Here is a 26746-nt window from a genome sequence, read left to right as displayed (position 1 = left end):
TTTTATCTTTGAATCTTTTCCTGGTACCTTGCATGAACCTTTAGGCACTTAATGTTTATGGAATTTAATTTTTTGATTGTATTACTAGAGCAGTGGTTTGAAACTCGTATTGGAAATTGTACATAAGGATGAAAGCAAGTATTAATACCTCTGTTCCAGACTATCAAATCTATTATTATGCAGCTTCCTTAGGAATTTTAAAGTGTGGCCTTTAACAAGTTTATAATGTCTGTTTTCACATTTGTACAATATTGAAACTATTCCTTTTGACCTCAGATTTTCTGAGTTTTAGACTTTAATTCTATAAGACAGTAACATGAGCTGTAAATGAGTTGTGTTGTTGTTTGTTTATTTCATTGTGTCCAACATTTTGTGACTCATTTGGGATTTTCTTCGTAAATATACTGGAGTGGTTTGCCATTTCCTTCTCTCGCTCATTTTATAGAAGAGGAAACTGAGGTAAACAAGATCAAGTCCCTGACTTGCCCAGGGACACACAGCTAGTAAGTATCTGAGGTTGGGTTTGAATTTATGAAATTAAGTTTTCCTAATTCCAGGCATGAATTGAAGTTAAAATCTTTGTTAAGATTTCTGATCATAATATTCATAGTGGGATACTTTTCACTTCTGTTCCTATCTCTAAAATTTCCAATTTAATTTTTAAATGTTGGTATCTTCTTTATGTATGAACTCATTTATATGATACTTAGATTTTTCTTTCCATTTCTGTTAATTTTTATTTAACTTCCACAAAGGATGATCTTACAACTAAATTGATCTAAACCATAGTGATTAAAAATGAAACAAAATGTTTTAGGATTTCAGATTTAGAGTTAGAGGAATTGTTAGAAGCCATCTTGTCCAACCTCTTGTTTTTCCTCAAAAAGAAATTGAAGGGGGCGGCTAGGTTGCACAGTAGATAGAGCACTAGCCCTGGAGTCAGGAGGACCTGAATTCAAATCCGGCCTCAGACACATAATAATTACCTAGCTGTGTGGACTTGGGCAAGCCACTTAACCCCATTGCCTTGCAAAAACCTAAAAAAAAAAAAAATAATTGGAAACTAATCCTAAAGAATAAATGGGTCAATGGGGCAGCTAGGTGGTGCAGTGGATAGAGCACCAGCCCCGGAGTCAGGAGTACCTGAGTTCAAATCCAGCCTCAGACACTTAATAATTACCTAGCTGTGTGGACTTGGGCAAGCCACTTAATCCCATTGCCTTGCAAAAACCTAAAAAAAATAATAATAATTGGAAACTAATCCTAAAGAATAAATGGGTCAATGGGGCAGCTAAGTGGTGCAGTGGATAGAGCACCAGCCCCGGAGTCAGGAGTACCTGAGTTCAAATCTGGCCTCAGACACTTAATAATTACCTAGCTGTGTGGCCTTGGGCAAGCCACTTGGCCCCATCTCCTTGCAAAAATTTAAAAAAAAAAAAATTGAAGCTTAGGTAATGAAAATTGTTAAGATCACAAAGATAATGCCAGAACTAGAATTGGAACCCATATTCTCAGAATCTTAATTTTGCCCTTTTTCCTCTGTGCTCTCCTGCCTCATCTGAAGAAACAGGGAATGGCATTTGCCATTTGTTTGAGAATAATAGGAATTAATGGTGAATGAAAGAAAATAAACAAATAGTCACCAGCCATGAGGGTCAAGAGGAAGGTGGGATCATATCAAATGTAATAATCTTATTTAGTATGCATTTGTGGGAAAAACAAAAACAAATACATTGTTGGTAGAGTTTTAAATTGAGCTACAATTCTTTGGGAGTATGACTTATAACTTAATAATATGTATATACCTTTTAAACCAATCTATACCACAAAGATCAGAACAGAAAATAAAATTACCTATACATATAAAACTATTTGTAACTGCTCTTTTTTTGTAGTGGCAGAGAACTGGAAACCAAAAGGGTATTCATCAACTGAGGAATAACTGGTGTGGTGTAGCCTTGGGCAAGTCATTTAACCTGTTTTCCATAGTTTCCTCATCTATAAAATGAGCAAACCTCCCCAGGATATTTACATGATTCAAACAACCCCAAAACAGCAAATGAATATAATAGACTGTGTTGTAAAAAATTAAAAGTTTGAATTTTATAGAAATTTAATTTTATTTAGATTAATTCTTTAATATATTCCTGTATAGTAAATGCTTTAAAAAGACATGGAAAACATTATATCTGAGTTTTTTTTAATTATTTTAAAATTTTTCTCTTAATGTAAACTTTTACTAAAACACAATGTGAATATTATATGAATATCTCAATATATAAATGACTAAGAAAGAAGATTGTTTATGAAACAGCTTCTATTATATAGTTGTTGGAACTTTTTAAAGAAGATACTGTTTTGTCTTCTGACACACTGACACAAACTGAACCCCTCATTTCCTTAGTGTGTGGGAACCCTCTCCACCAGTGCAGGTCATCACCTGCTCTGAACTTAAGAGATGCCTGTGATGTTTCCCCCTAAACTGTTTCATAGACTTTATCTTCTCTAACAATCAGAAAATGAAATTTAGTGGAACAGAAAATGCAGGCTAGTGATGCCAATGTTTGCTTAACACTCATGCTGCAAATTCTTCAACTCTTCCTTCGTAAACCAAATTGGTAGATGTTACTGTTTGCTGGGAGAACATCTGCTTCAGATATAAAAGCATCCTTTCATGTGTGTGCGTTTGTGCGTGTGTATAACTTGTTCCTTTGTAATTTTCTGAGCATGTTAACTGGAGAGGGGCCTGCTGGTTTTATATAGAAAGAGGCTAATTCAATTTAAAAAGAAAGGAAAAATAAGACAGTGAGGAACTTTTATTGCTACCATGCTCTCAAGTCTAAAAGATCTCTTCTTTAGATCTGATAGCTATAGGCACAGGAGACAGTGGAGCTAAAACTCTGAAATTGCCAGCCCTCTCTTCTAGTCTAATGATGATGAAAAATATTCACCTCTTTCCTCCTCCCTATCTACCCTCATTTGCTAGTAGAGCATATTTGAAGGGCTATCACATGGAAGAGGTAATTGACTTGCTCTAATGGGCTTCAGAGGGAAGAAAATACTGTTTGGTAATTGCATGAAAAGGAAATTTTTTAAAAAAGGAAAAACAATCTTGTGTCATAAGAAAAAAAACTTATTAACAGTAGACTTATCCAGAGGTGGAAGCGGCTACCTCAAGAAGTAATGGGACTTGTCTCAGTGGATCTTGTTAAGATACTGATTGGGGGGCCGGCCAGGTGGCGTAGTGGATAAAGCACTGGTCTTGGAGTCAAGATTACCTGGGTTCAAATCCGATCTCAGACACTTAATAATTACCTAGCTGTGTGGCCTTGGGCAAGCCACTTAACGCCATTTGCCTTGCAAAAAAAAAAACCTTAAAAAAAAGATACTGATTTGACTAGACCAACTCCAGAATTCCTCTAGAATCTTAAAATTCTGTGATTTTGGGCAGTTATAATTAAGTCATTTTAATAATCTAAAGTGGAAGAAGGCAGAGTGAGGAAAACACATACTTAATTACCAAGAAGGAATTTTGATTTTCTAAACACAGCCAAGGAAGTGAAATAAAATCACCTGATAAGTCTTTCTTTCTCCTTTTTGTGGAGAGCATAATCATCCTTTGCATTACTCACATTGTCTGCCTCATGTTCCTAAAACATATGGATTTCTTCCCCAATCAAATTCAGTTTTATCTCATCTGAATAGCTATGGTGGTGCTTTATATATAATCTGTTAAGAAAGAGATAAACCTGTTCACAAAAGGAACATTTTATTTAGAAGTAGTAAAAGCCAGAGTTAGCACATTTGAGAACAATTCCTTTCTATAAAAGAACCTTAACTGGCACAATTTTTGCATAAATGATGAATTCCAAATTCCTACTAAAAACCATCTACCACCCTTGAAACACCCATTGAAATTAAATTTCACAACATCTAGAAAGGACCAGAGAATATTAGAAGTCAGATTCTTAATTGAAAAGCTTAACTTGGGGCTCTGCTTGAGCATGCTGCCCATGAATGAACCAATATTACTATTTACAACAATAATTTCACTTAGTTGGAGGCATAGCATAGTCTAAGAGAAGCATATGTGTTTTTCATTAACATTTTTACTATCCACGTAGTGAGTTGACTGGAGGAAAAGTCATTCATGTACAATAACAGATTACATTATCCCATAGGAATAATGAAACTACAAGTATCTGACATATAAAATCTGTGGTAAAATAGACTTAGACTTACATCATATGGAATTTTCATAAAGCACATTATGGCAGAGCCCCAATTTATATTGTTTGGAGCTGACATAGACTGATTCCACCATTGCTAGTTAACTTAGAATCAATCCTTTTCTTTTCAAGCCTTGTTAAGAAGATTATTAAAATGAATTTTTTATAACTTCAGAGTTCAAACAGACCTAAAGTTGGTCTGTTAGAACTTTATACTCAATACATTGAGAAAGGAACCCATTACATTACTTCTTTTTTTTTTTTAGGTATTTTTGCAAGGCAAATGGGGTTAAGTGGCTTGCCCAAGGCCACACAGCTAGGTAATTATTAAGTGTCTGAGACTGGATTTAAACCCAGGTACTCCTGACTCCAGGGCCTGTGCTTTATCCACTGCACCACCTAGCCGCCCCCAGTTACATTACTTCTTGAGGTAACCCCTTCTATTTTTACATAGTCCTAATTGTTAAGTTTTTTCCTTATAATACAAAAACTGGTTTCTTTATTCCCCTGAATTAACATTTTTTAATTTTTACCTATTCTAAATCTTCTCTCTGGAGTCATTCTGTTAGGTCTTCAGATATTTGAAGATGGCAATCACTTTCCTAAATTGGATCAAAAATTTCAAAGTTCCTTCAAATCAGACATCTCATTCCATGATCTTGAAGCTCAATGCAGTCCTAATTGCCCAATATTACCTGGCTTATCAGGGTCTTTCCTTTTGTCACCCAAGACCAAACAATATTCCAGATGTAGTTTGACCTGCTAGAACTCTAGACTACCAACCCTCCTTCAGACACTCATTTACTGGAAATGACCCTGGTTAAGTCATTTAACCATTCTGTTCCTCAATTTCCTCATCTTTAAAATAATGGGGTTGGAATCAGTAGCCCCCAAGGTCTCTTCTAACTCTAATGCAGCCTTGCGGACTAGATAGCATTAGCTTTCTTGGATGTCATATTACTTACTATTGACCTTGACCTCTAGTTATGCTCTTTTCTCTGGCCATGTCTCAGCCCTGTTTCATATGCTAAGTTCCTTTGTTGAATCCAAGAGTTTCATGTGGATTCAAAATTCAACTCAACAACTTTATTAGTTCTATGGCTTTAGACAAGATACTTAATTTTCCTTATTTGAAGATTCCTCATTTGGGAAATGAGGAATTCAGAGTTAGTAAATCTTCTAATTGTCTTCCATCTTTATATATAGGATGATTTTAAATTCTATATAAATCTATAATAATGTATGTTTCAACTATATTATATTTCATAATATTATTCAGCCCTATAATAGGCCCACTTGTCAAGATCTTTTGGAATTCTGACTTTGTTATCCAGCGTGTTAGCTTAACTCTGATTGTAGGAAGGAATAAACATGTTATCCTCCGTTCTTTTCTTTAAATCATCAATGAAAATATTAAAACATTATAAGACAGCATAGATTCTTGAATATTCTACTAAAGATCTTTTGCCTTTTGGATCTCAGATAGTTAACCAATTCTGAATCTACCTTCTACCTCATTGTATTCCCTCTAACTCATTGCTGTCTATTTTGTTTAATTTGTATTGAAGGATGCAACGTTGTTTTTTTTAAATAGTTCACATCTACCCCAACTCTGTATTGAGTAGATACTAAATAAAGGTTATTTACTGGTTTTTAAAAAATTAAAATGCACACTAACCATATCTATAATATTCCCTTAATCTACAAGGAACACTCCAAAAAAAAAAAAGGAAAAGAACTGTCACAATTAAAATAAAGGTAAACTGAAGTACACTGTTCCAAACACTTTCACTTTATTGGTAGGGCTAGCAATTACCAGTCTTTAACTGTTCAGCAAGCTAAAAGATCCTGAATGAGGGATTAATTTTATGGATAAAAGGAGACAGGATCTTAGATGGCGTAAACAATGTAATTGATTACAAAACCTGCAGCATCATAGATGGTAGAGATGTAAGATTGACTGGAAATTTAGAGTGCAGAGCTAGCAACAACCCCTTCCTTCTTGTACCTGTGGAATATTCATTGATGATGTCCATCTGCATGATTAGTATCAGTAATAACAGACCAAACTCTTTTGAAGGACATTCAGTGTTGCAGATATAATAGACCAATGGGAAGACCAACTCTCCCTCATCCTTTAGTGATAACAGCTTTCCTTGACACAAGAATAGAAGAGTGATTAACAGAAGATCTGAAATTCTATACTTAGTTTAGACAGTGATTTACAGGAATTCTGTACTTTCCAAGCTTAACTTTTAACAGACAAATGAAATGTGACTTAGGTAGTTACACAAAATGTCAGTAGTGATACAAAATAAAATCATTTAAAGAAGAGAATCAGTTTGATTTTCCCAGTTTTCAGAGCTTAATCCTTATTCTTGAGAAAACCATGCTCATTCTTTTTTTTAATTTATTTAACGCAATGGGGTTAAGTTACTTGCCCAGGGTCACAGAGCTGGGCAATTATTAAGTGTCTGAGGTCATATTTGAACTCTGGTCCTCCTGACTACAGGGCCAGTGCTCTATCTACTGCGCCACCTAGCTGTCCCCTAGCTCATTCTTTCTGATCACTACCACCCTTCCTAGTTTTTTCACTGACAGTCCCTTTAATTGATAGACTCTAAAATGTTTCCAGTTAATTATAATAGACTCTAAAATGTTCCCAGATAATTAAATACTCTACATATGTCACTAAACAATTAAATGATGACCCAGTATTTCATAAATGTTTCAGAGCACTGAATATTCATTCAGATTGTGTAATACTATAAGAAGTGTAGAAATTGATTTGAATGTACATTGGCTCAAGGACATATACTAATGATGGTTTCCTTTCTCCTAAAAATCTTATGCAGAGAAAAAAAAAGTTTAGCTGAACAATCTAGATAATTGAGTTCTGGTTAATAAAAGCTTTAATCTCAGTTCTAAATAGTACTTGAGTTTTAAACAGTAGATGCAAATAAATGCATAACTAGAATTCTTGTTATCATAATGAAGATATTGATTTACTTAATTTCATTTTAAACTTTGCTATTCTTTTCTGGTGCAATTCATCCAGATAAATGGTATGATTTAAAAATAATACAAAAGTAATTGGAGAGAACAGCTTAGAAAACCTAAGGCAAAGATAAAAATGAGAAAAGTAACTCAGGTTGTCCTTTGCACAAAATGTAATAAATTTGCCTTGAGCCTAGAGACTTGGGAGAAGGGGTTGCTGAAAAATTCTAAGCAAAATCTAGAGGTCATTTTTTTAATCTTTTAGTGCTAATGCTATTTAGCACTAAGCAAAAAGAATTTAGCACTAAAGCAAAAAAAAAAAAATAGGAGAAACCCTCCCCCTGATGTTCCTCCTTTACTTCCCTTCCAGTAACCATTACCCTATAGTCCTTGTTCATCATTTCATCAAGAGTTTTATCTTATTATTTTCTTCCTCCCTACTTCTTATCTTCTCACTATAGCTCTTTAGCTATCCTTGGGGCCTCATCTCTTATCTTGTTAATTTTTCTCTTTGGAGTCCCTAACTCAAGTCACAAGAGTCACAAAGGGAATTGAGAGTGGAAAGATATCATATCAAAAGATACTAGTGCTGAAAGGAAATTAGAAGTAAATAACCTCTAAATTCAGCCCCTGACCTCCTACCCTATTTTACTAATGAGGACACAGAGGCACAGAGATGTTAAGGTGACCTTGCCCAAGGTCACAGAGATATTTAGTGATGCCTCAGTTTCTTTTACCACCAAGATACGCCTATATTTCCCATTATAAATATTGATATAAATGTTGATTAGTTCATCTGGCTTTTGTGGGCCCTTAAATTATTTGGGGTACCTTATACTATTTAGAATACTGTTTCATGGGGAAAATCTGTTCTGAGTTTCAAATAACTAAAAATGAACCTCTTTTTACTCAAGCTGTTTTTGTCAGTAATTGCCTGAAATTAAAATAGCAAAATAATTCAGAAGAGGTATTAAAGGTGAGTCACGGTATTAGGATATCACCTTTTCTCAACATTCAGAGATGGAGGAAAGAGTTGAAGTTTAGGGAACTATGTCTTTGAAAAATCTACATTATTAGAGTGTGTAGGTAGGGAGAAGAACCATGATTCCATCATTAGAATTATATGCAAAGGTGTGGCTAGGTGGCACAGTGGATAGAGCTTTGGCCCTGGAGTCAGGAGTACCTGAGTTCAAATCTGGCCTTAGATACTTAATAATTACCCAGCTGTGTGACCTTGGGCAAGCCACTTAACCCCATTGCCTTGCAAAAACCTTAAAAAAAAAAAAGAATTATATGCAAGGAAATAATGAGGTCATTAGTTTTAGGTTTAGATTTCGACATTCCTCTTTACCATTCTAAAACTTAGGAAGGTGGTTGAACATTTTTTTCCCCTCTCCTTAATATTCCTTAATTTTTGCTTTCTTGTTGGTTGTTTTTTTTTTTGTTTTTTTTTTTTTTTTTTGCTTGACAGATGTTATTGTTCAGTTTCTAATGGTGGAATTTTTCATCTGAATGTAAACCTTTGCCAGCTTCCCCCTGGAGCAAGTAGTTTAAGCACCATTTCCCTGTAATTGTATCACAGAACACAATAAAATCATTCCCTCTACTGCCAGCTTTCCAAATAGTATATCTGCTCATGCTCAGTTGAAGAATGATAAAATTATGGAAGGATTAGCTCAGTGTGGCAGCTTAGATGAGTTTGGAAGCTGGATGAGCTTATTATAAGAGGGCATGGGGTAAAGACTTGGAACGGTTCAGAGCGGCCTGTTGGCTCCCTGAGAGTTCTTGCATTAGTCAAGGAAGTAGGTCATTATTTTCAAGTTAGCACAATAGTGTCTTGAAGCAGCAGATTCCTTTCTCACCTTATGTCGCAGTCTGGCTGGTTAAGTGGCATAGCACTTAGTTTTTTTCTTTTTGAATTACCTATTTGAATGCGCCAGACTGTTTCTATTATGTTTTATAAGCACTTAAACAAAATGTTTTTAGTCTGTAATAGCATAGCCATTAAACAGAAGTGAATTTGGGTAATATACTTTAAAAATTATGATGTGGATAAATAAGTTAATAAACAACAAAAAGAAAGTCCTTTGTTTGGCTTTCCCATTTTAGTTTTCTTTTATCACCAGTCTTATTTCTTAAGGACCTTTTGCGTTCTTAACCAAGTCCAGATAAAGACATCATCGAAGAAGATATTACATGGAAGTGACAGTACATTAGGTAACATTAGCAATGGTTAGTTTATCTGATGATTTATTAGCACTTACTATCCTCTGGTGGAGAAGAAAGGTTGGAACATGGAACAGGTAAGTGTGAATGGGGAGAAAATTTGGTTAGAAGTTAGAAGCATCAGTCACTATCTACCTAGAAAAGGATGCTTTGGAAACCCTGTATCTTTTCATCAGGGGTAGGAGGTTATCAAGTACCTTGGAGGATGGCACATCTTGCATATATCTTTAGATTCATTTGATGTCTTGGTTAATTTTGCTAACCTGAATTTTTTTTCTTTTTTAGTTTTTGTCATGAGGAAAGATCGTTGGGGGGGAGGTGATGTTTGGAAATACAGATGATATTAAAGGAAAATATTAATATAATATTGTAATAAGAATAATTCAAACATTTCTAGAGTCCTAGAATTTGGGAGAGAGAGCTTAGTGGTCACGTAAACCAGCCTTCCATCTGTGCGAGAGTATTAAAATAGACACTGTATTAGTGTACTTGAGGAATGAAGAAATTGTCCTCAGATGACTTAACTTTTCAGTAAACAAGGTGACTTTCCTCTATTTGTATTTGGCTTTCAGTATTACCAGTAACTTTGCAGATTCTCAAAGTGAATAACAATTATGTTGTTGTTTAGTCATTTCAGTCATATCTGACTCTTTGTAACCCCATTTGGACTCTTTTTTTAACAAAGCTACTGGAGAGATTTGCCATTTCCTTCTCCAGCTCATTTTACAGTTCAGGAAACTGAGGGTTTTGAAGCAGGGTTAAGTGATTTGCCTAGGGTCACATAACTAGTAAGAGTCTGAGGCCAGATTATCCTTTATTTATAATGGGCTTTTTTGGTATTACCAGTAGCTGCAGCTTTCTGAAGTGAATGACAATTATAGATTAGCATTAATTAAGCCATCTGTTGAAATGTAGTTTTTGAGGAGCCATGTTAATATTCTTTGATGGTAATCATGAGATCTTCTAGTCACACATGGCCAGTCTATTTCTGTGCATTATTTTCATTAAGTTGACAGTGAAGTTTGTTATAAGGCACAAATGCTTTGCCACAAATGTAAGCCACAAATATTTTGAAAAACACTTTGTTTATTGCTTAATTGTTTTATTACTAAGCCTTTCCCTTTGTTTCTGACAGGGCTGGGTAAGACAAAGAGAAAGACAAGCACAAGAGATGCCTCTCCCACCCCTAGTACAGATGCAGAGTATCCATCCAATGGGAGCACCGCGGACAGGATATATGACCTCAACATCCCAGCCTATGTTAAATTTGCATATGTTGCTGAGAGGGAGGATGAACTCTCCCTAGTGAAAGGATCTCGGGTCATCGTGATGGAGAAGTGTAGTGATGGCTGGTGGCGAGGTAGTTACAATGGACAGATTGGCTGGTTTCCTTCGAACTATGTGGTAGAGGAACTTGAAGAAGCAACAGCTGATTCTCCAAGTTTTCTCAGTTTAAGAAAAGGAGCATCAATGAGTAATGGCCAGAGTATGAAAGTGCTCCATATTGTTCAAACGCTCTATCCTTTCAGTTCTGTTACAGAGGAAGAGCTCAACTTTGAGAAAGGGGAAACAATGGAAGTCATTGAAAAACCTGAAAATGACCCAGAATGGTGGAAATGTAAAAATTCCCGAGGGCAAATTGGCCTTGTTCCTAAAAACTATGTAGTCATCGTAAGTGATGGTCCGTCCATGAACGCTTCCCATCCACCTCAGATAAGCTATACAGGGCCATCTTCCACTGGACGGTTTGCTGGAAGAGAGTGGTATTATGGGAATGTTACACGACATCAGGCCGAATGTGCCCTTAATGAGCGGGGTGTTGAAGGTGACTTCCTTGTTAGAGATAGTGAATCTTCGGTGAGTACTATTCAATCTCCAAATATTCATCTTGCTGTTTTTTTTCTATTTTTTTTTAATGGGGTGGGAAAAACAAACTCATGAGACTTGAATATTTGAGTACTTCAAGAGTTCTGTAACTTTTGGTTATTCTGAGTCTACCTCCATTGACACAAATAACTGTCCTCCTGTCACTTAGTAGATGGTAGGTTTCTAGATCTTCTCTGCCTAAAAGAATTTCTAACTTGGGGACTAACCTTCTGGCTATGAGCTCTCCATACTTTCTGGGGCTGCTCCTTGAACAAAAGATAAATAGCATTCCATTCAGTTGGTAGTATTCAAATAAATTAACAACTGATTAACTGGTCAACATAAAATTACATATCATTCTGCCAAACCAGTGCAAACTGACTAAATCCCACCTCTGATGCCATTTCACCTATGCTTGAAAGCTTTAAATATTTTTAAATATTATATTATCATATGCTATTAAAATGCTAAATGTTCAAATAAAGTAAAAATAAATAAAGTAAAAATGACCATACATAAAATTATATATTATTTACAACTTTTAAAAGTATATATTAACATGAACAAGATCTAATCCCTTTGCTGCCAGATTTGTGTTTTGCTGGCATAGTTTTTTGAAGGGTACAAGGCCACCTCCATGATACAGTGAGACATTGCTGAGATTCATTTTATTTTTTTGTGACATGGAAGGATATACAAACATGCCTATTGTGTTAATAGCAGTATATCAGAGTATATGACACATATTTGAGGTTTAGCTCAGGGAGAAACAGAAAGTGATGTTTTAACTGATTTGAAAATTATTTAAGCTTGCACTAAAGGAAAAGTGATTCACCTGCTTACTGTTATAATTTATGCTGTTTTCACTCTTCTTCCTAGAGTACCTTCCTTTTCCTTCAGATGGGGGAAGGGGGAAAGGTAGATTAGAAACTTCTGTGAGTTTTTTCTATTAATAACTAAGATATTTATGAGTTTATCATCTGTTTCTCAGCCATCTTTTCATTTGTAGCTACAAATAGTTTCGTTTTCACTGCTGACAACATAAGGTTATTCTTCTGTGAATAATTCCCCTTTACCTATTCAGTAATATATTATTTCCCCTATGTCAAACAGAGGTCTGAGTACTTCACTGTTAATAGTTGTACTTTCTGAAGTACCTATTGATTTTTCTTTTTTTAAATCCTGCTACCCCAGGGTTGCTGATATTGCAGACATCATCTTTGAATAGCTTTTTAAGAACTTATGAACATTACTTAAAGAAATGTGGCTCTTTTAAGTGGTCAGAAGTAAGTTAGTGACATCAGTACTACATTTCAGTTTATTTCAGTTGTGTTTTAGTTGTGTCCAAATTTTCATGACCCCATTTGGTGTTTTCTTGGCAAAGGTGCTGGAGGGATTTGCTATTTCTTTCTCCAGCTCATTTTACAGATGAGGAAACTGAGGCAAACAGGGTCAACATAGCAAGACAAGAAAGTGTCTGAGGCTGCATTTGCACTCAGGAAGAAAAGTCTTCCTTATTCTGGGTGCAGCGCACTATCTACTGTGCCATCATTATCACAGGACTTGATAATTTTGGTTGTATAGGCCAGTATTATACAAACTGTCTTCATTCACTTTATGAATAAATGTCTTGTCTAGTTTCAGGAGTCTCATTTTCTCCTAGTTCTAGTTTGGACATCTGTAATACAAAATAAACAAAAAAAAGTTGAGTGTAAGAGTCTGGCATAATTTATCTTACTTCTAATTCCATTCAGTCTATTGATTTTTAAGATGTAGAACATATTCCTTTTATTTATTTCTATTTTGTTCTTTTATTTCTTACTATGATTATATATTCAATCTTTCCTATTTCTAATCATGGATTTAAAAGAAGAGAAGATTCTTTACTTCAGAAAATCATTTAAAATGAGATTTTTCAAAGTACTAGGAAGATATCATCATGGTAGAAATTGCAGTTGTTTATAATGATAATAGCTTAATGGAAGTGAAAGCAACTAGATTTTACTTGGGCAAGCAAACATACTACATCTAACTCTCTTGAGACATTTTTTATCACGTCCTGTATCATTTCTGGCAAGGAATCACATTAAATAATTTTTTAGGAATATAAGGTTTGCATATATCTTCTTTAACATTATGTTCAGATTTCCCCCAAAATAAACTAGAATAGAACTTTATTCTCTTAGAAGCAAAGGAAAACACTGAAACCCAATTATAACATAATACCTTATCTATCCCAATTCATTGGGAGGTATACATAAATCCCATGTTTTTGTACCTTGATATATAAATATAAATGTATTAGAAACTTGCAAGTAAAGTTAGCTCAGGACCATTCCACTACAGAAGAGTGCCTAAAGTATTATTGTGGGGGTGGAGAATTTAGCCTACTCTAAAAGCTGATCCCCTGGGACATCCTCTAGTTCCTGTGATGGAGAGGCAGTGAACTGTATTGGAAGGAGCACTGAACTTGAAACTAGCAGAGACCCAGGTTCAAATATAACCTTTGTTTGAAAAGAACTATGTGACTATAAAAGCAAAGCATATAATCATGTTTGACCTCAGTATCCTCATCTCTAGAATAGTGCTAATAATCATAGGGCCTTCCTTTCATGGTTGATGTAACAATTGGGCATGTGTAAAATGCTTTGCAAGCATTAAAGAGCTATATAAAATGAAGGACTTTCAACAACAAAAATGCTGAAAGCAAAGAAGGAAGTTGCAATTAAATAGAAAAAAGATTAATGAACTTATTAAACTTTAAAAGATGCATCCAACTTGGGTCAGGGTCCTTAGGATTAACTTTAAAAGTTTTTCAAGTTCAGAAACTTAATTTTAGAATTTGCTAAGTATCTGAGAAAAATTCAGACCCACAAGACTCAGGAAAAGAAAGTTATCAAACCCAAATTCCAGGTTAAAAGTTCATAATGATGTGAGGAAGGAAGGAAAAGAAGGAAACTGGATATCAACTAACTTTTTAAAAACAGGAAATCACTCATTACTGAAAGGGGAATCATTCTCAAATCAACTGTCTTTCTAAAGACCACAAGATTGCTGGAGCAAAGATAAAAAAAATCAATGTAAAATTAGAAGGCTAAAATTGAGAAAAAAGATATTATGTACTTAAATAACTCCCACTTGAGCTAATATATAAAAATTAAAAAACAATTGACAAAAAATGAAGAATGGTTGTTGACAGATTATACCATTTCCTGAAGGAATGTAGATGATGTAAATCAAATGACAAAATGAGAAAACCAAAAAATCTTAGAAATGCCTTAGCAAGTCAAATTTGTTCACATTGTCAAGTAAGGAAATATATATATATATATATATATATATATATTTGCTCATCATCAAGAGTAGAATAGAATTTCATTTTTAGAATCTTACAGCCAAAAGTGGTAGAAAGTATCACCTAATAACATGATGAGAATCAGTGTAGAGAAAAACAATTTTAAAGGAAGTTTAGCAGCAAAAATTCCACCTGCTGCAGGAAACAGGCCTTGTTAATTTCAGTGTTTTTTCTCTTTTAATTATTTCTGATGTTTACTGTATGTAGATTGTTGCTTTGTTTATATTTGTTTGCACATTGTCCCCCCCCCATATTAAATGACTTTGTCTAAGCAAAGTCATTCTGATAGCATTTGAAGATAAAATTGGAAGGCAAAAAAAACCAAAAATGGAGGAAAAAACTATAAAAATTTATATAACAATTTTTTCCACCATTGGAACAATAATAAGCCTTACTGGATTTGGACATGTCTTCAGGTATACTATATGAAAAAAGTAGAAATAATATTTTTAATTTAAAAAAAGATAAAAACAGTATTTAGAATGGCCTAAGAAGACCAGGGAGATATGTTCTGAAATCAACAGAGTTTAGAGTATGTGGAAGCATAGATTCTGAAGAGACAGGCCACCAAGGGCATATAAAAAATTGATAGGTTAATTCTCATAAAATTACTAATATTATCTTTGTACACATTGAAGGCATCCTTTATGAAAATCAAGAAGGAGCAGTCCAGTTGTGATTGGGGATGGATGGCCTAGTGGAGAGAGTGTTAGACCTGGAATCAAGGTGACCTGAGTTGAAATGTGACTTCAGATTCTAAACTGTGTGACCCTGGGCTTAACTTCCGTCTGCCTTAATCCATTGGAGAAGGAAGCAAACCTCTCCATTATCTTTGCCAAGAAAACATTATGGATAGCATTGTTGCACTGTAGTCCACAAAAAGTAGGATATGACTGAACAAGAAATTGGCTATTAATATGTAACAATAAATGTGCTTAAGTTAAAATTAAAAATTTTTAAATAAGTTGAAAAAAATCTGCCTTAAAGGGAGACCTTCCTCTAAAAACATACATATGTCAAAATCACATAAGATACCTTGAAGGATGTAACAGTAAAGATAGCCTCACATTATTAGTAATAAAGAAGGTTTAAAACAGGGAGTCATCTGCTTGCTGTTTTAGAGGATATCTCCGTAGAATATAAGTAAATATCTTTAGTTGACATGGCACTGATTTAATCAAACCCTAGAACACTAAAGACTCTTCTGAAGGCATCTGGTTATGCTGTAGATAAAACACTGGGTCTCAAGTTAGAAAGAGCCGAGTTCAAATCCAACCTCAGATGTTAGCTAACCTCGGCAGGTCATTTCACTTCTATTTGCTTCATTTCCTCAACTATAAAATGATAATACTGCCATCTACCTCCTAGGTTTGATGTGAGGATCAGATGAGAGAGAATATAAAATGCTTAGCATGGTGCCTGCCACTGAGTAGCTACTTAATAAAAGGCCATACCCACCACCCAGCTTCTGCCCCCAGAAGTCCCCTTCCCCCCCTTCTAAATGAATTCTGCAGTCACTCTAGGGTTTGACTTAACTAGCCAAATAAGAAAAAAGAAAAGTGAATGGAGAATGCCTGATGTCCAAATGTTATGTGCTACTGGTTGGGCAATCCATTGCGTTTATCATGGGAGTGTGTGTGTGTGTGTGTGTGTGTTGTGTGTGTGTGTGTGTATCTTGCAAACACACTGCCAGTGGACGTGAGCCAGATCAGAATTAAATCATAAAAAGGAACACAGATTGCTTTTAGAAATAGAGATGTCCTCATGGCCCAAGTTTTGACAGTGTTGCCCAAATCCAATTTAAAAGTAATTGGGAATATTTTAGCAAAATAAATAAAATTGCAAAGATCACAGATAGTGTTAATGTATTGTTCAAAAATTAATATGTGATCCTCTGGATCCTAATATATGGTTTAGTGGCCCCCATTTCTATTTGAGTTTCTATTTTGGGCACTGTCACAGACAAGCTTGATACCACTGTCATTAGTGAAAGGTAAACTTGGTAAAATGATATGTAATCATGTATCAGAAATGAGCAATAATTGATGAATAAGTTTAGGGTCAATATCCAAGAGAACTGGTAGATGGCCTCCAGCCACTTTGGATAAGATATAGTAGCATAGGTTTGTTTGTAGCATGATAAGACAAGGATCTCACAGATTGGGTGGTCGAGGATGATGATATTTGTCCTTCATTTTTGAAGAAGACCATGATATCAAGGAGGTGATGCCATGACAAGCAGATGAATTGGATTTGAGTGAGAGGGTGCTGTGCTAAAAGTCACCAGCCTCACTTTCTCTTCCAGACCTATCTGGGTCCAGTGATCAGATATGAATCAGGACAACTGGAGGTGATCCTGGATGCAAGACAGTCAAAGATAATTGACTTGCCCAAGGGTTAACATGGCTAATAAGTGAATGAGACAGAATTTGAATTCAGGTCCTCCTGACTTCACTCTACCCACTGTGCATCTAGCTGCCCTCAGGTAGTCAAGGATAGATTGCATTCCTCAGCATTGTGTTGAGTACCCACATCTAGGAAATCATAGATCCATTGAGATTTCAAAACAATGGGATTGAATGGAAATAGAGGTAACCAACATACTCATACTTAATATCTAGAGCTCTTTCTTTTCCCTCTCTCAGGTTATCTGTAAAAAAAAAAGAAACATTTATTAAATGGATATTATAAATAAAGAACATTGCAATCAAAAGCATGAAAAACAGAGCAAAAGGAATCAGAGGGTCTTGAAGGAGAGTTCACCCAAACTGTTGGAAACTGTATATTTTCTGATGATTCCCTAAATAAAGTATTCTTTCTTAAGCTCTAACATTTTTAATCTTTGCCTGTCCTTCCCCTTTTCCTAAGATTTCTACAGGCCATCATACTTATTTAATGGCAATATTAACTTAGACTTGCTAAAACTTATATTAGATAAAATATGATCTAATAAGTTACTTAATTTTATTGAATAGAAACTTGGGAGAAAGGTTATACTCTTCTTGATATTTGGAAAGCTATCTAGTCTCAGTAATAGTTCTAAAAAACCTTCCAAACATGGGTTCCTTTTTCATCCCCTAACTTAATAGATCTTGTGATCCTTCCCCCCAAAAAAGTAAAACAGGAAGGAAAACCATTGAGAGGATAAATGAGTTTTAAACTCTTGACTTGAAATTTCCATAGTCTGGTTCTTCCTCTCTATACTATTATGTTAATTATCTGTGTTCTGTTTTTGAAATTTTTAATTTCAAGTAATATAATATATACCAATGCAGCCTCTGGAGAATTTTCCCCCCAGGTAAATTAACAGAGATGTTTGGAAGAGGACCACTTTTCTGCCTGCACAGCATACAACACAGACTACATTTTCTTGACAGCTAAGAGTTACAATTATATGCATAAGTATTGTAGTAGTCTGTAGTACAGTACTACCCTGGAGGGGGTCTGGAAGTGAGTAGAACTCAACCTTAGCTTACTTTTCACTTGGTGTCCACGGCTCCTCTTTTGTAGTTGGTAGACCTGTAGTGTGTGGCAGTGATGCCTACAGACACCACCAGGGTGGCAGGACTGTTTATTGCCTCCATCTCACTGCAGCCAACAGCCGCCACTGCTTGCCACTTTTTTTCTGATTACTTCTTGTTTTCTCTTTTTCTTACCTTTGCCTCTTGATTTCCCAGCTTCTCCTACCTTTCATGTGAGAATGGCCACTCTTTTTTTGGCTCCTATCCCCTAACAAATGCTTTTTGTTTCATTAGCTTTCTGCTTTGATCATAGCTATGTCTGTATTCAAATATTTGATAGCCTGGGCTACTTGTATAAAAAAGTTATATTTGTTTAATGAAAATATACTTTAGGGGCGGCTAGGTGGCATAGTGGATAAAGCACCAGCCCTGGAGTCAGGAGTACCTGGGTTCAAATCCGGTCTCAGACACTTAATAATTACCTAGCTGTGTGGCCTTGGGCAAGCCACTTAACCCCATTTGCCTTGCAAAAACCTTTAAAAAAAAAAGAAAATATACTTTAGACTAATAGAATCCAGAAATTGGGTGGTACCTTAAAGGTCACATAGTCCTACCCTCAGTTCAAGAACCCCTTCTAAAGCAAACTTGACAAGTGGTCATTTTAACAGTGCTTGAATACTTCCAAAGATGAGATAACCTAACTTCATTTCATGACAAGCTGTTTAATTGTTGTTGCCAAAATCCAATCTAAAGTACAATCTAAGGTCTGGGAATGCAAAGATAAAATTGTCCCTGCCCTCAAGGAGCTTCCATTCAAATAGAGGAGATAGCATATATGTCAGCAGAATTGGATAAATCTTAGACACTAACTCAGAAAATAGGAAAAGCCTCCTGTGAAAGATGGATATTGAAGGAAACCACAGTTTCCAAGGGACAGAGGTGAGGAAGGAGAACATCTCTGATGTGGTCAACTGACAAAGGCTTAGAGATAGGAAATTGGGGTCTTTCATATGAGGAATAGCAATATTGGCATTGAGGAGGATGTATAAGAATCTAGGTTTAATGAGTTTTAAATGCCAAACAGAAGAATTTTTATTTTGATCAGAGGTTATAGGGAGCCACCAGAGTTTGAATCAAAGGTGTTGGTCATGTTTGCACTTGAGGAAAAAAAAATGTTTTAGTGATTCTGTAGAGGATAGGTTGGAGTACAGAGAGACCTTCTGAAGCAGGGACATCAAGGTGATTGATGCGATGGTTCAGGTTAGAGTTGATTAGTATCTGAACTAGGATGGTGGCTGTGTGAGCAGAGAGAACGGGATTTATATGAGGCATTAGGGAGGAAGAATGGCAAGATTTGGTAGTATCGATCTTAACCTGTCTGGACTAGCTAGTCTCTTCCAGTTCTATGTTTATGCTCTCCACTCCATTTTTAAGAGGATTGAGTTTAATACAGTGATTGTCACAGAAGTTTGAAAAGGGATTTTTTTTTTAACAGTGAAAAGACATTTGGAAGGTTTTTGTGAAATGGAATAGGAGTGAGTTGGCAGAGGTCCACATGAAGCTCTTGTGGTGAGTGTGGCCAGTGATCACAGCTTAAGTGTAGGAGATCTGGACTTATCATTTAATTCATATAAAGAGCTACAATTGGGCACCTTCTCCACAACAGAATTGTCTGAAACTCTGAGATGTCAAGTGCCAGTATGTGTGATAGATGGGGTTGACTACACAGCCAGCCCTCTATCTACTCTGCCTATTAGCTTAAATTCATGTATTATAATGTCATATTATTTATCATATTATTTGTACTCTATTATGATGATAGTATTTGAAATTGTTTTTTCTAAGGATATTTGTGATCTTCTGGGAGGAAAGATCAATGGAGTCAAAAGATGTAATTTTCTTGTCTCTATTTGGGTGAGGCATATAAGTCAAAGGGCCATAAAAGCACTCAGGGCCTCAAGTTTCCTCAGCCATAAAATATATATCCTAATATTTGAACAATTTTTGCCACATTGACATGAGAATTAAAAGTGGTACAGTAGATAGGAGGACCTGAGTTTAAATTTGGCCTTAGACAATGCAGACTTTGTGATTTTGGACAAGTCATTTAACCCCATTGCCTTGCAAAAACAAAACAAAACTTTATCAACTATTGTACAAATGTAAATTTTTGTTATATTTTGATACTTTCTAAGATCTTGCTAGAGTGAGAAAATTGTACATTTTATTCACAAACCTTGCAAGATACACCTTACAACATAAGAGTACCTCATCTAGGCATGAGGCACGAGTTAGTCTTCAAAGTCAGGTCTTCAGAAACTCTTTCCCCTCCATCTTGGAGGCTCTCATAGGCTCGCAGAGTTTGAGTTATAATCCATGACATGCCCCTAATTTGATATCTCCCCACCCCATCATCTGAGCCGATCTTCATAGGAGGTGTGTGAAGCAAACTCAATAGCATTAGGTTGAGAAGCGGTTTGGGGTTTGGTATCCCTGGAATGGGATTAGGAAACCTCTTCCAGTCTTTTGATTGGCTGGGCCATTCCCCCTTTGTAATGGATTCCACCCTGTGAACACTCTACATTTCTCACAACTCCCCCCCCCCCCTTTTTTTTTGGTTTTTGTTTTCAAGGCAATGGGGTTAAGTGGCTTGCCCAAGGCCACACAGCTAGGTAATTATTAAGTGTCTGAGGCCGGATTTGAGGTCCTCCTGACTCCAGGGCCAGTGCTCTATCTACTGTGCCACCTAGCTGCCCCCCCCTTTTCTTTTTAATAACGACTTGGTCTTCACACTTCACCAGCAGTGTCTTCCTCAAATCATAGTCCTCATCCTCAATAGGACTACTGACTTTCCCTATCAGTATCTTTACCTCTTCCTTATTAGAGCCATACACCAGTCCTAATTTGCTGAATTATTAACTGGATCATACATGGGAGATGCACCTGGCTAATAGGATTCTCCCACTTAGGGCCAATAGTAAGATACCCAGTAACTATTTCCACCATGAACCAGTAAACCACTTCATTAAAGAGGTACTAAATGGGTTTGTCCAGGTTTGGACTGGAACATGTGCCAACTTTCTAATATCCCTAGTTATCTTCTTTACCACCTGCCCATTGGCATCTATCTTTAGGCAGCATCTTCACAAGTTCAGTTTACCACAGACCTTGGCTAATAGGTAGTCTAGTATGAATCTATGTTGAATACTCGCCTCTCTTGTTTATGTGGCTTGGGTAGCCAGCAGGTCCAAGACCCTAGCTGTTTGATTGGTATAGTTTGGAGTCTTATGAGCCTATTCAGGATATAAATTGGTGTTCCATAGCCACAAGTCCCATCCTTTGCCCAAGTTGTAGGCCCTTAAGTTTAGATAACACCCTGACCAACTCTTTGGACAACTGGGTCTTTGCAGTAGTACTACAAATCCAATAATGTCCCTCTATTGCTAATTGGTCTTCCAGGAATAGTTTCCAACAAATGGATAATACTGTCCCTCCTCTTTACTTCCAAGGGGCCCTCTTAAATAGGCCATATAAATCATGATAATAGGTACATTTCCAAAGTTGCTGTACCTCCTTCCACTGCAAGTTTTTATACCAGTGTCTTTAGAAACATCTTCCTGGCTCCAAAATCCAAACTAAATTTGTGATTTTGTGCCATTAAATCAACCCTAAGAATAGCTAATATACCTAGTGATGTTCCTTAAATTATCTTTCTTGCAAATGGCCATTTCAGCACTTTCCTTGCAAGTCCATACTACCTCATAATCAGTTTCCCTTAACAAATGCCCCAGTTTGCGCATCTTTACAAGGGATCCAGGTAATCTCACATGAGTCTGAGGCCACCTGTCTCTAATTTGTACAGTCCTGAATTTATGTGCCCTGCTTCTGGACATGTCCAGATATTTGCTGCTCCCCAGGCAATTACCCTGGCCAGTCACTTATAAACAACAGTCACCCCGAACTGACTCAATCATATGCCACTGGTGTTTCTCTCCTCTGGATCAGAATTCTATGCCACCATGCACCTCTGACCAGGGACTGAGAATCTAGACCAGACCCAGAGGTACCCAAGGCCAATTCTCAAACTGCTGTGAACTATGGAAAGGCCAACAGCCACACCAAAAGACTGGGTATTGATTTCTGCCAGCTAGACTCTCCTTCCACCTTTACTAACACCCTGTTGTCTAAATCAGAGATAGGACTCGTTCCCTATACAGACTCACATAGCTATAATAATGCCACCCAATAATCTCCCTTTCTTTCTCAATGGAGAACGTTTTTCACCCTGCCTGCCCTCCTCCTTTTCTGTAAGGAGAGGAGCATAAGTAGGGGTGTCACATTTACAGAGTCAAGGGGAAGTTAACAGATAAACAATGAAGATATAGGTGAGAGATGGTGGACATAACTGGTCCAGTGTCTCTCCTTTCTTCTCTTCTCCCTTGGAGGCATCCAGTGTCCTTCAGCAGCTACTGAATCTGTTCCAAAAAGTCCTCTCCAGCTCAGGTGACTCCTTGAGACCTTGTCTTTTGGGAGAGAAACTGCTTAACATCTTATTCAGATCAAAACACATGCTTCCATCACTGAACAATGAGATTCTGAAGCTTATTACAATTTACATTTTGCCTTATTGCCATATTGACAATTTTAATTGTTCACTTTTAATGCAAACTTCCATTAGTATTTTACTACCTGAGCAAACTCACAGGCTTGAGTCAATGTGATCATTCTCATTGGGAGTTTGCTCCATTCACATACATTCAACAGTTGCCTTTGTTCTAAGAGTACCCAGCATCTGGCTTAAAATAAAACAATTTTAACCCTTGCTATCATTACAATGACTCAAACATCCTTAACCAAAATCAATTTCTTTTCCCCAAATATTCCCATACTTTCCTTTCCCGGTATACTCATCTAACACACTTGTTTCCTTAAACTAGAACTTGAAACTGTAATTATCCAAAGAATTTCCCATTCTTCTTACCTAAATATCCTCTCTAATACAAAAATTAAGGAAACCTGATTCCTATCTCAGCATGTAGCTGATAGCAGGTGTCAGAGCCAGATACCTAACCCATCTCTGGCTATTAGATCTAATTTATCTAAAACTTTCCAGGACATTAAAGGAAATTTGCTTTATAGATATGAGTATTGAATATCAGGATCCAAACAGAGATCATGTAGGTAAGTTAAATGTCTTAGGCTAGATTTATTCTTCCAGATGAGGTATTATCCAAATGTCATTTTGGGGAAATCAAGTCAAAGGGGTCCAACCTCCGCCATACTGACAAGCTGCCCCTTCGGCTGCCCATCCCTGTCACCTGACATCCTTGACCCATTGGCTTCCTTGGCTTCAAGAACATGACATTTACCCAGTAGCATTTCTTTTTATTGACTGTCCTGGTATCTGACGTAAGAGAAAATTAAAAGTCCCGTGATCTAAAATAGTTGTTTTATCTAATTAGAACTTCCAGTAAATGCAGTTCACTAAATTCCAATTATAATCTTAATTGAGTACCAATTAATGAAACCCCTACCTAAAGCTTTTGCCTAAAACCTGGTATTCTAACTAGGACTGGCCCTACAGGCCTGTCTCCTACCTCTTCCTAGAGATATCCCTTTGTCTGAAATCATATCCACTCCATCTCTATGTAAAGATGACATACCAGATTCCCCTTGGTTAGAGAAACCTCCTTCTAACCTGTTGTATCTTACAACAAATAAATGCCTCCTTTGACCAGGAGACTGCACAAATACCAAATTATCTTGTGTTTATCTTTCCTATATAATATAGTGCTTTCATTTCAAAGCAAGCAACCACTGCTTTGGAATATACATGTATAGATCCAAAATATTCCCAATTCCACATACATAGCTAGAAATTTCTATACCTAAACTTGTTTACCTACTAGCTATCCTCAACATACAAATGGTTATTTTTCCCCAGGCAATTAGGTTAAGTGATTTGTCCAAAGTCACACAGCTAAGCAATCACCAAGTATCCAAAGCCTGACGTGAACTTAGGTCTCCCGACTCCAGGGCTGGTGCTCTATCCACTGAACCACCTAGCCACCCCCTAACATACAAATTACTTTTCAGAATTCTTCAAAACCATTAAAACATCTTAGGTAATCTTAAATTTCCAACTTGTGTTATTAATTTCATTATAACAGAAAAGCAATAAGAGTAACAGAGTAACACACAAATTACTAGATCTTTTAAAGCAATACTTCCATTATTACATTATTCATGAACCCACAGATCTAGCCCAGAAAGGGTCATACTTTTTCATATTTTCTTTATTGCAAAGCAATCACACATTAATCTCAGGCTTTAACAGTATAGTATTTAAATAACATTCACAATAGATAGATTGAAAATATAATCTCCTTGCAGTTACAAAATAATCACATAACTGATAAAAACATCTTATTCATCAATAAGTTACCTTACAATAGGGCCCACAATTGCAATTTGTTCAAAGCCCCCATCAGCTGTCTGCAGTTACCAAGAGAGATGTCCACATTCTTACTTCATTAAAATTAAACGTACGTTGTTAATATACATTAAACATTAAGATTCTTATTTAAACATCTCATTTCCCTTAGAACAAGAGCAAAATGAATAATCCCATGTTCTTTACACTTTTGTCTCTTTACCCAAATTCTCAGAATCCAATCTCATACATGATACATTTAAAACCTCTATGTAAGTACAATTCAACTAACTTTCCAACAGTTAAGTTTGATAAAAACTTTAGAGTACCTTATACAGAGAATCCAGCACTCACATTCCAAAAGCTCTATCCAAAATAAAAGTACAATTGTTAGCATTATTAAACTCAACATTAAAACGATTTAGAGCTTTTCCCCCAAAAGAAATCAGTAAACATCCCTGATAACATAGGTATTTCTCTTTTTAGTTAACCCTGTACCACTTTTCTTTAACCCAAAGGTGGTACAATAGAGTTTAAAATCCCAAACCACATAACTCCTTGCAAGTTACAATAGTGTTAAAATAGTTTAATCCCAAACTAATTTAACGATCTAGGTTATTTAATTCCTCCCATTCTGTACAAATTGTCAGAATGTTACAACACTAGTATCCCTCTTTTAAAACCCTCAGCAGGCTTTCAAATAAAGTTTCTCTAGTTCAGAAACTTTAAAAATAATGCAAGTTATCACTCAGGCCATGTGGCCAACAGATATTCATTAATGTGATTTCCTTTCAATAAACGAGTCTCTTCACCCCTGGATCTTACATATTTTTTTTCTTTCCAATCACACATACCACCTATGGAGGGATCTTTCCCTTTAAGTCTTGAGCACTTGAGCTCTCCTATCTCTCCCCCCTCCACTTAGGTAGACTCAGTCTAAGGTTCAAATCTTAACCAGATGGGGATGGGATCAAGACCACCACGTGTCCAACCCACCACCCCTTCCCCCAACCCAGGGAAAAAGCATGGAATCTTTCCCAGACACTCTAATGATAAAGTCTTTCCTCCTAGAATTTCTCCATCTTTTCCTTCTCTTAAGCTCTTCTAAACTCTCCCCAAACCACAGCTTTTTATCTTTAGGAATCCCCCTCCCTTCCCTTAACTCTACACACTTTGCTGCTCAGTGAGGGAGGGGTTGATTTCTACCTGGGAGCCACTGCCTCCTTATCCCCCATCTTCTGAAACTCCTGGCCCCAACTCCCAGCTTTCCCTCTTTAAACTTGAGCTGGATCCTCAGACCCTAAAAGAGACACTTAACACAAGACATAGAACAAATACACACTCCCGTTGGAACATTCAAACTCACTCACACAGCATTGGAGCCAATCGACTTCCTTAATTTAGAAAACATTTCTTTTTTTCTTCTCTCCAGACTTTCCCTTTCCTCTTGGGTCCCACTGTTGCCCTCCTCCTCTCTAGGAGAGGCCAGAGCATCCCACCTATATTTTTTTATCTTTTTCTAACTTGCTTAGAATTAATTTAGCATCCCCAATTATCTAATTGCACAAACTCAGTAACATTAGGTCAGGATCTCTAGGTCATTCTTGACCAGTTGAGAATAGGTTTGGGGTTTGATATCCCTGGAATGGTATTAGGAAGACTCTTCCTGTCTTGTGATTGGCTGGGTCATTCCCCCTTTGTAATGGATTCCCTAAGGGCTCCCCTCCACACCCTGTGAAGACCAACACCCTACATTTCTCACAATGTGAAATCTCCCTTCTTGCTATAGGGGATAGTTTTCATTAATCTCTATAGCCAAAAATGTATCCCAGTCTGTCTCTCCATCTTGGTTGTACTTAATCAAAGCCTGCTCCCAGTCTTTGCTTTCTAGAATTTAGAGATACCGCCATTCCTCATTTAAGCAACAGAGCAAGCATTATTATTAAAAATCCATATTGAGAAAAATTGATTTATAGTATCATGCAGTTTTATCTGCAAGGGACCCTAGAGTCCATTAAGTCCAAATCCTTCATTTTGCAGAAGAAGAAACAGACAATAGAGATGTTAAATGACTTGCCCAAGGTTACAGGTACTTAACTGAAGGATTTTGACTAAAATTCCAGTCTTCTAACAAAATAGTGATGTTTACATACTTGGCCTCTGCCATACCAGCTTTCTG

General features: G+C 36.4%; 1 protein-coding gene across 9 annotated transcripts in view; it reads left to right on the top strand.

Annotated features, from left to right (window-relative positions):
- NCK2 (NCK adaptor protein 2) overlaps positions 1-26746 on the top strand; it is a 236150-nt gene that overhangs the window by 191623 nt on the left and 17781 nt on the right. For all 9 annotated transcript variants that reach the window (XM_074192182.1, XM_074192178.1, XM_074192181.1 and 6 more), the window contains one exon: positions 10588-11309. In XM_074192182.1, coding sequence (XP_074048283.1) covers positions 10588-11309 — 722 coding nt within the window. The remainder of the gene's footprint in view (positions 1-10587; positions 11310-26746) is intronic.

This window comes from Macrotis lagotis, chromosome 6 (genome assembly GCF_037893015.1).
Source record: "Macrotis lagotis isolate mMagLag1 chromosome 6, bilby.v1.9.chrom.fasta, whole genome shotgun sequence".
NCBI lineage: Eukaryota > Metazoa > Chordata > Mammalia > Peramelemorphia > Peramelidae > Macrotis > Macrotis lagotis.
Note: the sequence above shows the minus strand (reverse complement) of the source record. Positions and strands in the feature narration are given on the sequence as shown.